Source organism: Pan paniscus, chromosome 20 (assembly GCF_029289425.2).
Source record: "Pan paniscus chromosome 20, NHGRI_mPanPan1-v2.0_pri, whole genome shotgun sequence".
Taxonomy (NCBI): Eukaryota; Metazoa; Chordata; class Mammalia; order Primates; family Hominidae; genus Pan; species Pan paniscus.
The window spans coordinates 21,797,962-21,815,879 of NC_073269.2; the positions used below are offsets into that span (position 1 = coordinate 21,797,962).

The 17,918-nt window shown below is 47.5% G+C and overlaps 1 protein-coding gene across 6 annotated transcripts in view; it reads right to left on the reverse strand.

The window, feature by feature from the left end:
* The window catches only part of CPAMD8 (C3 and PZP like alpha-2-macroglobulin domain containing 8), a 133,840-nt gene that overhangs the window by 35,362 nt on the left and 80,560 nt on the right, over positions 1–17,918 (reverse strand). For all 6 annotated transcript variants that reach the window (XM_003813600.7, XM_063599994.1, XM_063599997.1 and 3 more), the window contains 3 exons: positions 16,908–17,038; positions 9,748–9,799; positions 330–628 (listed from right to left, as the gene is read on the reverse strand). In XM_003813600.7, the coding sequence (XP_003813648.5) occupies positions 330–628; positions 9,748–9,799; positions 16,908–17,038 (482 nt within the window). The remainder of the gene's footprint in view (positions 1–329; positions 629–9,747; positions 9,800–16,907; positions 17,039–17,918) is intronic.

The window sequence follows — 17,918 nt, forward strand, 5'->3', positions numbered from 1 at the left end:
TGTGTTAGCTTCTATATCTTTTTTTTCCTTGGCCCAGAAAACACCCCCCAACCCCCATTTCACTTGCTCATGTCCATTCTTCTTTTCTCCCCTACCTCCTCTCTCTGCTCCCTGATCCTTGGGTGCTTCCTCTGCCACAGCTCTTGCTACATGTTTTTGTTTTTGTTTTTTTTGGTAAGCGACTCTAGACTAAGAACAACTTGAGGTGGTGCCCCATGTTTCCCTTGCTCCTCCTGACCCCGGATCGAAGCCTGGCACCAAACAGGAAGCAGCTAATATTGGAGGAACATGAGGCTTCTGCACAAGCCCCAGGCAGTTCTGCTGTATACCTGGATAAGGCCACCATGCCAGCTGATCCAGAATGTTCTGAATTCATCCCAGGAGAGGATCTTGGCCGTGTGTGCACTGGCCACGGGCTCTCCCATCTTGCTGGTGGAGATCCATGACCTGGTGTTCTGATGCCCCCCCAGGACAATCTCGATCATGCCTGCTGTGTCCTGGGGCCCAGAAGACAAGGCCACACGGGCATCATTGTGAGCTCGCACGGCCACATCAAAGCGGGTGAGGCGCAGTGGCCGCTGCACATACTGGAACTCATACTTGTTGGGGGTGGAGATGTGGACTCTCTCTGGATGGAGGAAAGGAGATGGGGAGTTGAGAGGGCACCTGGAGGCATCCCACTTTCCCTGATGGTACCTGGAGGTGAGCACCAGGACCACAAGGAGTGGGTCTCACTGTGACTCGGCACACATGGTGGAATGGTGTTGGCCTAACAATGGCATTGGCAATGGCACACAAAAGATAAAATGGGACTGGGCAGAGTGGCTGACACCTGTAATCCCAGCACTTTAGGAGGCTGAGGCAGGAAGACTGCTTGAGGCCAGGAGTTCAAGACCAGCCTGGGCAACATAGCAAGACTCTTATCTCTACAAAAATGTTTTTAAGTTAACAGTGGCATGCATCTGTTGCCCCAGCTACTTGGGAGGCCAAGGCAGGAGGATCGCTTGAGCCCAGGAGTTCAAGGCTGCAGTGAGCCATGATTGCACCATTGCATTCCAGCCTGGGTGACTCTCTCTCTAAAAAACAAGCAAGATTCTCTCTCTAAAAAAACAAAAAGATAAGATGCTCAGGGATAGCAAAGGTGCTGAAAATTGCAAAAGGCTGAAGAGAGAAACAAAAGAAAACCCAAATCAACAAAAGCTAGACCATGTTCTTGGACTATCATGAACATGAGAGTTCTTCCCCAGATGGTTCTACAGATTCAAAGCAATCCCAATCAAAATCCCAGGAGGCTCTTTTGGAGAAATTGCTAACTGGATTCCAAAACTTATACGGACATGCAAAGGACCTAGGAGAGCTCAACTTTGGTAAAGAACCCAGCACTCTGGGAGGCTGAGGCAGGTGGACCACCTGAGATCAGGAGTTTGAGACCAGCCTGACCCACATGGTGAAACTCCGTCTCTACTAAAAAGACAAAAATTAGTTGGGCGTGGGGGTAGGTGCCTGTAATCCCAGCTACTCAGGAGGCTGAGGCGGGAGAATCACTTGAACCCAGGAGGTGGAGGTTTCAGTGAGCTGAGATCGTGCCACTGCACTCCAGCATCGGCGACAAGAGTGAAACTCCATCTCAAAAAAAGAAGAAAAAAAAAAGAACACAACTGGAAAACTCACACTCTCTGACACTGAGACTTACCATAAAGTGACAGGAATCACCACAATGTGATATGAGTATCAGGAAACATAAATGCATCAATTATTATGTGGGGAGAGGGGCTACTTAGAGGCATCTGGTACTTGCCTCCTTGACAAAGAACAAAAATAACAAGTAGATCATCACACTTTGACTAGTTCATCTAAGAACACTGGAATTCAACAGAGAAGTGACAAGAAACACCTAAAGCGAAGAAGGAAATGGAAATAATACATGCTGCTTGGCGGGAATCGGCTGGGGGCCGGGAGTAGCTCCCCAGTGTGAGGAAAGGGTGAGTGAACCCCAGTGGTCCCCATTCCCACTGTGGACTCTAGCAGCTCTAGCCATGGGAGAGCCCCTAGATCCTCGTGGGCCGCAGACTAGCCTAGGGAGATACCCAGAGATTGTGCAAAGATACTGTTCCAGAGAGGGGGCTAAGGCTGGGTCTCACACACCCTTGAGCCCTAAGCAGCTACAGCAGGGCACCGTATCGAGATCCTAGCCACTGCCAGGCTGCATTCTGCCTGGGGGCCAAACAGCTCCTGTATCTTCACATCTCTGGAGCCCCACTTACATTCCCTGCTCACAGCCACCACCAAGGCTGGCTGCTGCCACCAGGAATGAAGCCCAAGCCATTGGCAATGCCCCCAGCAGTGAAGCTGCTGCACACTTTCACGTGCCCCGAGGGCTAACTCCCCAACCTGCAGCAACTGCCACTATGGGATGCTGCAGCCAGGGGCCAAAGCATGAGCAAAGCTCATGCTCCCCAGCCACCTGCATATGACTGCTGTCACTGGAAGCAACTGCACCCTCCCCATTAGCAAGCCTGAACCCGAGCACTCCACCAGAGCCCTAAGAATCACCCCACCCCTGCCTACCATAGCCAGCAACTGCACACACCACCAGGGAGCCTGAGATAGGTTGGCCCAGCCCAGCTCTGTCCCCGCAAGTGCCTGAGGGTGCCATCCAAGGGCCTTGAGACTCCCAGCCTAGTTCACCACAGCTGGCACCTGAGCGCTCCTCCTAGGCACCTGAGGTCAGGCTCACCCAACCTAATGTGTGCCACTATCACCACAGCTGGCACACACCTGCCTATGCCACCTGTGGGCAAGGAGGTTGGCCTACCCAGCCTGTCACAGCCACCACCAACACCAGAGCAGATTGCTTGGGAGCCGGAGGGTCATCTCACCACTGCTACTGCCAGTGCCCATGCCAAGCCCACTGCCCAGGGGCTCAAGAACCTATCCATGTTCCTGGTCCACCGCTGCCACTACTGGCATTCAAGCAAGCTTCCTGGAAGTCCAAGAGTTGGCCCACCTGGACCCACTAACACTGGTACCAGTGTAGAATGCCCTGGTGCTCAAGGAAGGCATGCTTTGCCCACTACTGCCAACACTGGGACCTGAGGACAGGTCCATCTGGCTTCCCCATCCCCAGCAAAACTTCATCACAGCCTCCACTAATAACTGCACCCTAAGCCACTGAGGAAATCACAGACACCACTGATGCTGTTTATAGCTAAAGAAATCATATGGAGACTACACTACTATACACATTCAGAATCAACCTAAATGCTGTAGCCAACCAACACCACAGATACATCTTCAGGAAAAAGTCTTCCTCTATGAAAGCAAATTCAAAAGATTGGAAGAAGCGACTGTTACACCAAACACCAAATGTATAGACATCACTGTAAGAACACAAGAAACGTGAAAAAGCAAGGAAACATGACATCACCAAAGAAACACAATAATTCTTGAGCAACAGATTCCAGTAAAAAAAAAAAATGTATGTAATTTTGGAAAAATAATTCAAAATAATGACATTAGCTGAGTGTGGTGGCTCACACCTCTAATTCCAATACTTTGAGGGTCAAGGCAGGTGAATCGCTTGAGGCCAGGCATTCAAGACCAGCCTGGGCAACATGGTGAAACCCCATCTCTAACAAAAATGCAAAAAATTAGCCAGGCGTGGTGGCATGTGCTTGTAGTCCTAGCTTCTTGGGGGGCTGAGGTGGGAGGATCACCTGGGCCCAAGAGGTCAAGGCTGCAGTGAGCCATGATTGTGCCACTGCACTCCAGCCTGGGCAACAGAGTGAGATCCTGTCTCAAGAAATAGTATTGGTAATGATATAAAAGAAGCTCAGTGAGACAAAAGAGAATACATAAGAACCATACAAAGAAGTCAGAAAAACAATTCAAAAAGGAACCAAATTCTGAAACTGAAGAATTCATTAAATGAAATACAAAATACAATAGGAAGCTTCAATAATAAACTAGATGAAGTAGAAGAAAGAATTTCAGAACTTGAAGACAGATCTTTTAAAATAACCCAATCAGACAAAAATAAAGACAAAAGAAAGAACAAAGCCAACATGACAAATGGGACACTATAAAGTAACCAAATTCTCAAAATTTTGGTGTCCCAGAAAGTGAAGAAAAAACAAAAGGGGTAGAAAACCTATTTAACAAAATAATAGCTGAAAACTTCCCAAGTCTAATAAGAGATTTAGGCATCCAGATACAGGAAGCTCAGACACCTCCAAATGGGTATAATTCAAAAAGGTCTTCTCCACAGCACATTATGGTCAAACTGTCAAAAGACAAAAATATCATTTTTTTCTTTTACTTTTTCTTTTCCCTTTTTTCCAGTGTGGTTGGACAAAAAGATAGTTCTAAAGACAGCAAGAGAGGGCTTGGCACGGTGGCTCACACCTGTAATTCCAGCACTTTGGGAGGCTGAGGCAGGAAGATCACTTGAGGCCAGGAGTTCAAGACCAGCCTGGGCAACATAATCTTTTCAATAAATGGTGCTGGCACAGTTGGCTATCCAAATGCAGAAACATAAACTTTGATGCATATCTTGCATGGTAATCCAAAATTAACTCAAAATGAATCATGGCCACTTTGTACTGTAAAACTTAAAACTACAAAATTCTGAGAAAAAAAAAAAACAGGGTTTAGCAAAGATTTCTTAAATATAGCAAACGCATTAATGAATAAAAAGAAAAAATAATAAATTGCACTTAATTAATATAAAAAAACTTCTGCTTCTCAAAAGATATAATTAAGAGAATGAATGAAAAGGTAAGCCACGGTCTGGGAGAAATATTTTTGCAAAGCATTTATCTGATAAAGAACTTGTATCCAGAATATATTTTCAAATCTCAAAATGCAATAAAAAAAGTACAACTCAATTTTGAACAGGTTAAAAGACTGGAACAGACATTTTTCCACACAAAAAAAGACATACTCATAGCAAACAGGCAAATGAAAATATGCTTAAGATCATCAGTCATGATGGAAATGCAAGCTGAAACCACAGGGAGATGTCACTGGGTATCTATTAGAATGGCTAAAAGTAAAAAGACTAACAATACTAAATGTTGGTGAGGATGGGGAGGAAATGGAACTCTCACATACTGCAGGTGGGAATACAAAATGGCCTGAGCACTTTGGAAAACAGGTTGGCAGTTTCTTAAAAAGTTAAACATACACGAACCATATGATTCTGTTCTTTCATTCCTAGCTATTGACCCAAGAGAAAGGAAAGCATGTTACCCAGAAAAGACACAAATGATAATAGTAGCTTTATTTGAGATACTCCCAAACTGGAAACAGCTTGAAAGTTCATCTACAGATGAATGGATGAATACATTGTGATATATCCATTCAATGGAATCCTACTCAGCCTTAAAATGATTGAATTATTGATACATGCACCATGGATGAATCTCAAAATTATTATCCTGAAAGAAACCAGACAAAAAGAATACATATGACATGATTCCATTTATATAACATTCTAGAAAATACAAACTAATCTACAGAGACAGAAAGCAGCTCAGTGGTCCCTAGTGATGGAGTAAACAGGGGTGAGAGACTGAAAAGGGGCATGACTCTTGGGAGGTGAAGGAAATGTTTATTATCTTAGTTGTGACAATGGTTTCACAGACGTACATATATGTTAAAACTCACCAAATTGCACATTTAAAATGTGTGTAATTTATTGTATGTCAATTATGCCTCAATAAACATATTTAAAATGTTATTGCCTTTACTATTCATATAAATATGTTCATAAAAGTGTTAATCACAATATTAAAAAGTAGAAGTACTATAAGAAAGTCCAGTAATATGTTCCAAAATGTTCCATAACATGTTCTAAAATGCTCCATAATGGTTAAATTATGGAACAGTTATTATGAAACATTCTGAGGCTGTCTTGAAATGCTGTTCATAAAGACTTTATACTAACCAGAAAAAGTGCTCAGAATGTGTTAAGTGAAAAATGCAGCATATATAATTACATAGTGCGTGAAGTAACAACTATGTTAAAACAAACAATAATCAACCCTATGAAAGCAAATACAACAAAATGTCAAAGGAAGTCTTTGGGTGTGAACCAGAGGAGATGCTTTTCCTTCTACCTTCCCAAATTTCTGCAATACACATGTATTGCTTTTCATTTTACAATGTTTTAATTGTGGTAAAATATATATAACATAAAATTTACCATCTTAACCATTTTTCAGGGTAGAGTTCAATGGCATTAAGTACGCTCAATGTTGTGCAACCACCACCACCATCGCCCATTTCAAGAACTCTTTTCATCCTGTAAAACTGTAACTCTGCACCCATTATTACATTAAGCACTCGCTCCCTATTCCCTCCTCCCCCCAGCCTCTTGCAAACACCATTCTACTTTCTTTCTCTATGATTTTGACTACTCTAAGTGCCTCATATAAGTGGAATCATATGGTATTTGTACATATGTATTGCTTTTAAAAATGTTTTTAACTTAAAGTTTTGCTAAGATAATTACATGCAATTGTTATAAATAATTCAGAGAGCTCTCTGTACCCATTTCCCCCCCTCCCCATGGTAACATCTTGCAAAATCACAATCAGGAATATTGACATTGATAAAATCCATCAATCTTATTCAGCTTTCTCCAATTCTATTTGTACTTTTTATGTGAGTGCCATGTAATTTTATCACATATGTAGGTACACGAATCCACTACCACAGTCAAGGTACTAAACATTCCCAACACCACAGAGATTCTCACCGTTGCCCATTTATAACCATATCCATCCCCTACTTCCTTCTCCCTCTCCCTAACCCCTGGCAACCACTAATCTGACCTCCATTTATAAAATTTTGTCATTTCAAAAATATAAATGGAATAATTCATGTATCTTTTGGGATTTTCTTCCCACTCAATTCCCTTCATTCAAGATTCATCCAAGTTGTTCTATGTATCCGTAGTTTGTCCTTTTTATTAATGAGTAGTATTCCAAGGCTTGAATGCACAGTTTGTTAAGTCATTCACCTGCTGAAGGACATCCGGGCTGTTTCCAGTTTGGGGCTACTACAAATAAAGCTAATATGAACATCTGTGTACAAGTTTTTGTGTGAACATAAGTCTTTGTTTCTCTGAGGTCAATACTCAGGAGTACAACTGCTGAGTGGTGGGATAGTTGCATGCTCAGTTTTTTAAGAAACCACCAAACTGTTTTTAAAAACTACCAAAGGTGGCTGTACTATTTTACATTTCCACCAGCAATGTTTGAGTGGTCCACTTTCTCCACATCTTTGCCATCATTTAGTGTTCACTATTTTTTTTTTTTTTTTGAGATAGCAACTCACTCTGTCACCTAGGCTGGAGTGTGGTGGTGCCATCACAGTTCACTGCCACCTCAGCCTCTCAGGGTCAAGCAATCCTCCCTCCTCAGCCTCCCAAGTAGCTAGGACTACAGGCACAAGCCACCATGCCCAGCTAATATTTTGTATTTTTGTAGAGACAGGGTCTCATCATGTTGCCCAGGCTGGTCTTGAACTCCTGGACTCAAGCTCTCCACCCACCTTGGCCTCTCAAAGTGCTGGGATTATAGGCATGAGCCACTGCACCCAGCTCTATTTTTAATCTTAGCCATTCTTATAGGTGGTGTGTAGGGGTATGTCATTATGCTGTAATTTGCATTTCCCTAATGATAAATGATGTTGAGCATCTTTTTATGTGCAATTTGCCATCTGTATGTCTCCTCTGGTGAAATGTCTGGTTTTTTCTTTTGCCCACTTTTTTGTTTGTTTGTTTGTTTGTTGTTGTTGTTGTTGAGATGGAGTCTCATTCTGTCACCCAGGCTGGAGTGCAGTGGTGCAATCTTGGCTCACTGCAACCTCTGCCTCCCAGGTTCAAGCTATTCTCATGCCTCAGCCTCCCAAGTAGCTGGGACCACAGGCACCTGCCACCATGCCTGGCTAATTTTTTTTTTTTTTTTGTATTTTTTGTAGAGATGGAGTTTCACCGTGCTGGTCAGGTTGGTCTCGAACTCTTGACCTCAAGTGATCCAACTGCCTCGGCCTCCCAAAGTGCTGGGATTACAGGTGTGAGCCACCACAGTCAGCCTTGCCCTCTTTTAATTAGATGGTTTGTTTTATTCACTACTGAATTGGAGACTTCTTTATATATTCTAAAAACCAGTAATTTGATAAGGTTTGCAAATGTATTTTCTCCCAGTCTGTAGACTGTAGTTCCTCCCTTAACAGGGTTTATTGTGGAGAAAAAAACTTTTAAAGTTTGATGAGGTTTATTTATTAATGTTTCCTTTTATAGATTGTACTTTTCAAGTCTAAAAACTATATGCTTGGCTCTAGGTGGCAGATCTTTTTTTCCCTCTTTTCTTTCTCCTTCCTTCCTTCCTTTTTTCCTTCCTTTCCTTCCCTTCCTCTTTCCTTTCTCCCTTCCTTCCTTCCTGCCTTCCTTCCTTCCTTCCTTCCTTCCTCCCTCCTTCCTTCCTTTCTTCCTTCCCTCCCTCCGTCCCTCCCTCCCTTCCTTACTTCATTTTTTTGAGACAGGGTTTCTCTCTGTCAACCAGGCTGGAGTGTAGCGGTACAACAAAGGCTCACTGCAACCTCCACCTCCTGGGCTCAAGCAATCCTCCCACCTCCACCTCCCAAGTAGCTGGGACTACAGGCGTGCACCACCACGTCTGGCTAAGTTTTTGTTTGTTTGTTTGTTTGTTTAATTTTTTGTAGAGATGGGATTTCACCATGTTGCCCAGGCTGTCCTATGTTTTTTTCTAAAAGCACTATGGTTTTACGTGTAAGTCCATGATCTATTTTGGGTTCATTCTTGTGTAAGGTGTGATCTTTAGGTCCAGCCTAATGTGTTATTGTTGTTGTTTTGTCACCCAGGCTGTCACCCACTCTGTCACCCAGGCTGGAGTGCTGTGACGCAAACTCGGCTCACTGCAACCTCCACCTCTTGGGTTCAAGAGATTCTGCTGTCTCAACCTCCCAAGTAGCTGGGATTACAGGCACACACAACCACACCAGGCTAACTTCATACTTTTTTTTTTTTTTTTTTTTTGAGTTGGAGTCTCGCTCTGTCACCCAGGCTGGAGTTCAACAGCATGATCTCGGCTCACTGCAACCTCCGCCTCCCCGGTTCAAGTGATTCTCCTGCCTCAGCCTCCTGAGCAGCTGGGATTACAGGTGCGTGCCACCATGACCAGCTAATTTTTTGTATCTTTAGTAGAGTCGGGGTTTCACCATGTTGGTCAGTCTTGGTCTCAAACTCCTGACCTCGTGATCCACCCGCCTCGGCCTCCCAAAGTGCTGGGATTATAGGCGTGAGCCTACCGCGCCCGGCCAACTTTGTACTTTCAGTATTGATAAGTTTCACCATGTTGGCCAGGCTGGTCTCAAACTCCTGACTTCAAATGATCCAACTTCCTCAGGCTCCCAAAGTGCTGGGATTACAGGTGTGAGCCACTGCGCCCGGCCAGCCTAACCTTCTTGCTTGGTGCCTGCAGTGCACATTCCTGTGTATTCATTCCCTGTGTATTCATTCATTCATGCCCCACCCTCACTGGCTCTGCCTGTCCCCAGTTGGGACATCGCTCTTACTAAACCACAGTGCCCCCTTCCCCGGGGAAGGGCAGGTGCTCACTTTGCAGTGGCACAGCCCCCACAGTGTGGGAAAGGGGGAAGGCCAAAGTCCTGACCCAGCCAGGTGGCCACACCTTAGCAGGATGGGCACAGGGGACTCACCACTGGGACAGAAGAACGCACTGTAGGTGTACGCCCGGGGGACTCCTTCCGCCTGAAACAAAGAAACAAGGAGAACTGAGTGCTGGGGCAGTGAGGGGGATGGTCAGCTCAGCAGAGCAGCTGGCTCTCCCACAGCAATGACTTCAAGTCCAGACCACATAATTGTGCTTCCAGGTTTTACGTGGTATCAGCACGGTCACACCAAGATCACAGGTGCGTGGAGCAGGACAGGGCCACCCACTTCCCAGGCTCCAATGGGGAAACTGAGGCTGCTCTCCCTTGCTAGCCAAAAGAAACTCACCAACTGCTTCTAAACTTGTCATGGGGCCCACACCCCTACCCTACCCTCCCAGCCACCCCCTTCCTCCCATCTCCCTCTGGGCAGAGGACATCATGAGGACAAATGAGCCAGGTTCTGAGGCCTCATTTGACATCCGTGAGCACTGTGAGAGGGGCTCCTGCATCTGCCAAGGACGGGTCTCCGTCCCACTGTCTGTCCACCACATCTCTTGTCTCCTGTCTCTTCCATCTGGGTTCTCATTTCTGCTTCTTCTATGGATGACCCCAAATACCAGAAGGCAGCTGTCTCAGTCCCTTAAAAAGGGATGCCCAGAATTTAACCCCCTACACCTTGCGGAGCTTGGTCTGACCAACACGGCCCCTGTGGGGGCCCTTGGATCAGACCTCAAAGGGTTAACATGGGGCAGCTGCAACCAGAAGGCCTGGCAGCCCCTTTCCCCATTAGGATGGTCAATTTTATTTATTTATTTATTTATCTATCTATCTATCTATCTATCTATCTATCTATCTATCTATCTGTCTACGGACAGAGTCTCATTCTGTCGCCCAGGCTGGAGTGCAGTGGTGTGAGTGATCTCAGCTCATTGAAACCTCTGCCTCCTGGGTTTAAGCAAGTCTCATGCCTCAGCCTCCCAAGCAGCTGGGACTACAGGCACATGCCACCACGCCAAGCTAATTTTTTATATTTTTAGTGGAGACGGGATTTTGCCATGTTGGCCAGGCTAGTCTCAAACTCCTGACCTCAAGCGATCCGCCTGCCTCGGCCTCCCAAAGTGCTGGGATTACAGGCATGAGCCACCGCGCCCAGCCTAGGATGGTCAATTTTAGGTGTCAACTGGACTGGGCTCCAGGATGCCCAGGTAGCTGGTTAAACACTCTATCTGGGCGTGTCCAGGAAGTGCTTCCGCAAGAGATCAGCATTGGTGTTGGAGGACTGAGTAGGGCACACGGCCCTCTCCAATGTGAGTGGGCACCATCCAAGCTGTTAAATGTCTCCTGATAGAACAAGACAGAGGAAGATTGGTTCCACTCTCTGCCCAACTTCTTGAGCTGGGACATCGATCTTCTCCTGCTCCTGGTTCCCAGGCCTTCAGACCTGGGCTGGAATCTACACCATTGGTTCTCCAGCTCTCAGGCCTTCCAGCTACACCACTGGCTTTCCTTGGTCTTTAGCTTTTGGTGGTGTTGTTGTTGATGTTGTTGTTTTGGGGTTTTTTTGTTTGTTTTTGTTTTTGTTTTGATGGAGTCTCACTCTGTTGCCCAGGCTGGAGTGCAATGGCGCGATCTCGGTTCACTACAACCTCCGCCTCCTGAGTTCAAATGATCTTCCTGCTTCAGCCTCCTGAGTAGCAGGGATTATAGGCACCAACCACCAGGCCCAGCTAATTTTTGTACTTTTAGTAGAGACAGGGTTTCACTATGTTGGCCAGGCTAGTCTCGAACTCCTGACCTCAGGTGATCTGCCTGCCTCAGCCTCCCAAAGTGCTAGGATTACAGGCGTGAGCCACCACGCCCGGCCTCCTGGGTCTCTATCTTGCAGAGGGCAGCTTGTAAACTTCTCGGCTTCCATAAGCGCATGAGCCAGTACCTTATGATAAACCTATCCTACAGATGTATGTGTGGGAGTGTGTGTATATAACAAATCTCATTCTATGTATGTGGGGGGGCGGATTTCTGTTTCTGTGGTGAATCCTAATACAACCATTCCTGCTGACTGGCTTAGGGCCACTCACTCAACCTCTCTGGGCCCCCATTTCTTCATCTCTAAGATGGGGATAAAGACCCCCAACCTCACCTTGTGACGGGGTTATCATGCTTCAGAAAGGGTCTGGGGTCTTCTCAGTGCTACTGACGGTCAGTTCTTGTTGTATTTTCTCATCCTTACCTACTTTCATTCCAAAGCTCTCCTTGAAATTGTCATGTGTCTATACTGACGAGTCCAGGAGATGCTTGTCCCCACTCACATCCACTTCCTAGTAAACTTCCCAGGGTTGGTGCTGAGAGGCTGAGGACACCATCTCAGGCTACATCGAGCCGTCCACCTGCCAGGATTTCATCTCACACCTGCTGGGCCCGATGTGGAGCCCACGGGTCATTTGCTAAGCTAGGGGGCACCAGGGAAGGCCCCAGAAGCATTGCTTAGGCCTCAGTAACCCCCCATCTACCAGCCTGGCCCCTTGTCGGGAAAGGGATTTGGAGCAATGGGCAGGGCTAGGCCATTGTAACCCACGGTAGTTTTTTGTTTTTTGTTTTTGAGATGGAGTCTCGCTCTGTCGCCCAGGCTGGAGTCCAGTGGCGCAGTCTCGGCTCACTGCAACCTCTGCCTCCCAGGTTCAAGCAATTCTCCTGTCTCAGCCTCCCGAGTAGCTGTGATTACAGGTGCCTGCCACCACACCTGGCTAATTTTTTGTATAGTTTAGTAGAGACAGGGTTTCACCATGTTGGCCAGGCTGGTCTCGAACTGCTGGCCTCAGGTGATCCACCTGCCTTGGCCTCCCAAAGTGCTGGGATTACAGGCATGAGCCACTGTGCCTGGCCTCATGGTAGCTTTTTAACAGCTGCATAATCCAAAAAATAGTGCATAACCTAAATGTCCACCATAGGTGAACAGATAAAGAAAATGTGGTTCATCCATCCAGTGGAATATGATTGAGCCACAGAAGCAAGCACGTATCTATGCTGCACCGTGGATGAACCCTGAACACATTGTGCTGAGTGAGAGAAGCCAGACTCAAAAGGCCACATGTTGTATGATTCCATTGATACAAAATGTCCCGTGGGCAAATCCATAGAGACAGAACCAGATCCATTCTGTTGGTGGCGAGTGATATGGTTTGGATTTGTGTTCCCACCCAAATCTCATGTTGAATTGTAATCCTCAGTGTTGGAAGAGGGGCCTGGTGGAAGGCGATTGGATCATGGGGGCGGATTTCCCCCTTGCTGTTCTCGTGATAATGGGTGAGTTCTCATGAGATCTGGTTGTTTGAAACTGTGAAGCGGCTGGGCACGGTGGCTCACGCCTGTAATCCCAGCACTTTGGGAGGCCGAGGTGAGTGGATCATGAGGTCAAGAGATTGAGACCAGCCTGGCCAACACGGTGAAACCCTGCCTCTACTAAAAATATAAAAATTATCCGGGCGTGGTGGCAGGTGCCTGTAATCCCAGCTATTCAGGAGGCTGAGGCAGGAGACTCGCTTGAACAAGGAGGTTGGAGGATGCAATGAGCTGAGATCATGCCATTGCACTCCGGCCCGGTGACAGAGCGAGACTCCATCTCAAAACAACAACAACAACAACAACAACAACAAAACTGTGAAGCACCTCCCCTTCCCTCCTCCTCCTGCTCCAGCCATGTAAGACACGCCTGCTTCTCCTTCACCTCCTGCCATGATTGTAAGTTTCCTGAGGCCTCCCCAGCCATGCTTCCTGTACAGCCTACAGAGCTGTGAGCCAATTAAACCTCTTTTCTTTACTAATTATCCAGTCATGGCCGGGCACAGTGGCTCATGCCTGTAATCCCAGCACTTTGGGAGACCGAGGCAGGCGGGTCACCTGAGGTCAGGCGTTCAAGACCAACCTGGCCAACATGGTGAAACCCCATCTCTACTAAAAATACAAAAATTAGCCAGGTGTGGTGGTGCATGCCTGTAGTCCCCGCTACTCAGGAGGCTGAGAAAGAAGAATCACTGTAACCTGGGAGGTGGAGGTTGCAGTGAGCTGAGATTGCACCACTGCACTCCAGCCTGGGCGACAGAGTGAGACTCCATCCCAAAAACTAGTAATAATATAAATAAATTAATAAATAAATAACCCAGTCTCAGGTATTTCTTTATAGCAATGTAAGAACTAACTAATACAACAAGGATGCACTGTGCCTCTGGCTGATCATTGGCTGGGGCCCTGGGCACAAATCCAGGGGCCCCTCACGGTTTCTGGGTCCCAAGAAACCTCTGCTGACTCAGCTCACAGAGGACCCCACAGCTGGCTTCCTCAATGATGCCCATCTCTTCCACTCTGCCCCTCTGCCGTGGCTTGGGTTTGCTCCTTGAGTGTTAGCCCATCTCGGGCTGCACTTGTCCATCCTGGTTCCAACCTCCTTTGTCTCTGTGCTCTTTCTGGCTTGGGGCCAGATCTCAGAACACGGAGCCTGCATGATGCACGAATAGTAGCTCCGGCTGGGCGTTTCTAAAGCCTTGTAGTACAGATCTGTGCTTCACTCCTTTCGGCCTCTCTGGATTTGCCTGTTCTGGGCATTTCATATAAATTGAATCATACACCATGTGGCCTTTTGTGTTTGACTTTTTTCTTTTTTCTTTTTTTTTTTTGAGACAGGGTCTGGCTCTGTCACCCAGGCTAGAGTGCAGTGTTGCGAGAGTCCCTCTGTTGCTCACTGTAACTCCCACCTCCCGGACTCAAGCAATCCTCCCTCCTCAGCCTCCTGAGGAGCTGGGACTACAGGTGTGTGCCACCACGCCCAGCTAATTTTTGTATTTTTAGTAGGGACAGGGTTTTGCCATGTTGCCCAGGCTGATCTCAAACTCTTGACTTCAGGTGGTCTGCCCACCTTGGCCTCCCAAAGTGCTGGGACTATAGGCGTGAGCCACCGTGCCCGGCCTGTGTCTGTCTTCTTTCACTCGGTATCACGTTTTCTAGGTTTATCCACGTTGTAGCATGGATCAGTGCTTTATATATATTTATTTATTTATTTATTTATTCATTCATTCATTTAGACAGGGTCTGGCTCTGTTTTCCAGGCTGGAGTATAGTGGCATAATCATAGCTCACTGCAGCCTCCAACTTCTGGCCTCAAGCCATCCTCCTGCCTCAGCCTCCCAAAGCACAAGGATTACAGGTGTGAGCCACCACACCCAGCCCTTCACTCCATTTCACAGCTGAATAATATTCCATTGCATTGAGGAATTGCATTTCATTGACCCACATTCATTTCTCTAATTCATCAGCTGATGGACATTTCCTAAAATAGAAAGCGTATCCCTGACTTTGGTCTGGGATTCCCCAGTTGACTGTTATAAATGCCTGTGTGACAACAGCACATGGGTCTTTAGTAGACGGGCCAGATACCATGAGAGGCTTTCCACCGACACTGTCATTTAACCATCCAATGCTTCCATCCGAATCTGGGGCTCTCACTCCAGAGCCCACTCCCTGGCTGGCCAGCCCTCCTATCACTCCAGTGAGGCCCGAATTATTTCTGCCTCCTCTTTGCTCCTTGGAGTTTCAGTGAAGTGAAATTCATGTGGAGATGATTGAACACTCTCAGCCTCCCAGCAGATATAGAGGATCGTAGTCCCCTTGCAGGCCAGCAGGGGAGCAAGGCAGAGCAGTGTCCGTACTCCCTGCACCTGCCAAACCATCCCCACCCTGGTACAGCGCCCATGATGGGCCGTGCACAGGTGATGATTCCCCACCGGCCCATGCATCGTATTCAGCTTCTTGCTCCTAAGTCCAGCTCAGCTGGTGGCGCCCACAGTCCTCTGGTGGGAAGAGGTAGGAGGAGCATTTTGCTGCTTTATCAAGCCACACATCCTGGTGCCTCTTGTTTCATAAATTGCTTTTCTAATTGTAGCTTCATCTTTTGCATCAACATTTCAAGTCTTCTGATGCCTGTATCTTTCCCCAGAGCTGCCTCCAGGAAGCCGGACAAGTGGATACTGCAGGTGCAGAGACAGTTCTGCGGCATGGATGGGAGGAAAGGCTCCAGGGAAGGAGACCCTCAAGAGTCCCCCTGTGTGCATTGAGAAATCCCTTCTGTAAGGGGAGGAGGCAAGAACACCAGGCCTCCAGGTTCTGCAGCTCGGAGGGGCTCGCTGCCTCCTTCTTGGGCCTTAGGAGGGCAGGCTGTGGCCCAGGGAGGATGCCCTGGCTGGGCAAAGGGTGACCGGGGGTCTCTGCATTTCCCCATCTGGACCATCCCACCCTGCTGGCTCACAGAGATCTCGGTCCCCACCTGACAGCACTCTTGTCCCCAAGGAATCCATCACATCGCATCAACGACACTACAGCGGTGACCTGTCCACTGTCACCGCTTCGGAGTTCTGCCCAGTGGGCACATGACTCCTGGTGCTGACAGAAGCCACTTGTGTTCAGGGCCAGCAGGATCCCAGCAGGGAGGGAGAGCAGCTGTTTGCAGCTGGGCCTCTGGGGAATGTGAGACCCTTCGGGCTGCTGTTAGGGGCTGCTGTTGGTGCAGCACCAAATGGAGCCTCAGTAGGGCTCTGATGTGTCCAAGCAGCCAAGAAAAGATGAGGCATGGTGGCTGCTGCACGCTCAGCCCTGAGATATCTGTGTGTCATCTCTGGCTTCCCACCCCTATCTTATGAAGGTGAGCCCCTCGTCTTACGGAGCGGGGCTGGAAAGCCAGGATGCTTCCAGAGATCATGGGTAAGTGGCCAATCCTGGGTTCATAGCCGGGGGTCTGCAAGATCCTGGCACCTGCCTCTGCCCCCTGCAGCTCTGTGTCCTTCCTACACAGGCCATCCAATGACAATGCCCCAAATGCTGAGTCATGGTCCCCACAAATGCCTATGACAAGCACGAGATGAGGGACATGGTCTTCCTAAACAGTTCACCCAGGGGTCAGGGGGCACTTGCTGCAGCCCCTGAAGAGTCCCAAGCTGCTTCACCAAAGCCCACTCTGCACTTTAGGGAGGGACCGGACCACCATGATCCTCTAACGAGGAAGTACCCGAAAGTCCAGGCACCCTGAGCTCTCAAGCACAACCCGTGAAGGCTGCCCAGGCCCTGGCTCAGCCTCAGACCACACACTCCAGCTGGCCCCAGCTTCATGGCTGAAGGAATGAGGCCCTGGCTAAGCACCAGAGATGAGGACACGGCCTTACCTCAACCATCACACTGCGCCTGACGTGATCCACCCCGATGGGGACCCTCCTGTCGGCGTGATTCTCCTCAGGGTGTTTGCTGGACCTCCCATCCCGGCAGCAATTTGTGTCTCCATAAGCAAGGGCTTTGGCTGCAGAAATTTGATGTCTTGGTCTCAGAACAGGTCTCCACCCAAAATGGGGGCTGTCCCATCCCTATCCTTATCCCAGATGTGTGTGCATGCATGCATGTGTGTGTGTGTGCATGTGCGTGTGTATATGCAGATGTGTGCATGCATGCAAGTGTGTATGTCTGCACATGTATGCATGTGTTTGAACATACAGGCTCATGTGTGCATATGCATGCACTTGTACATGTGTTTGTGTGTACGAGTTTGTGCATATGCATGTGTGCACATTTGTGTGCACGAGTTTGTGTGTGCATTTGTGTGTGTACAAATTTGTGTGTGCATATGTGTGTATCTGTACATGTGTTTGTGTGTATATGCATGTGTGTGCATTTTTCCGTTTGTGTGTACAAGTTTGTATGTGTATATGCATGTGTGCATGTGTTTGTACAGGTTCGTGTGTGCAATGCATATCTGCACATGTGGGCGTGTGTGTGTATGGATTTGTGTGTGTATGCATGTCTGCATGTGCAGGCATGTGTCTGTGTGTGTGGATTTGTGTGTGTGATGCATGTCTACACATGTGGGCATGTGTGTGTGGATTTGTGTGTGTGATGCATGTCTACACATGCAGGCATGTGCGTGTGTGGATTTGTTTGTATCTGTATGCATGTCTACATGTGGGGGTGTGTGTGTGTGGATTTGTGTGTGTGTATGCATGTCTACACATGTGGGTGTGTGTGTGGATTTGTGTGTGTATATGCATGTCTACACATGTGGGCATGTGTGTGTGGATTTGTGTGTGTGTGAATGCATGTCTACACATGTGGGCATGTGTGTGGATCTGTGTGTGTGTATATGCATGTCTACACATGTGGGCATGTGTGTGTGGATTTGTGTGTGT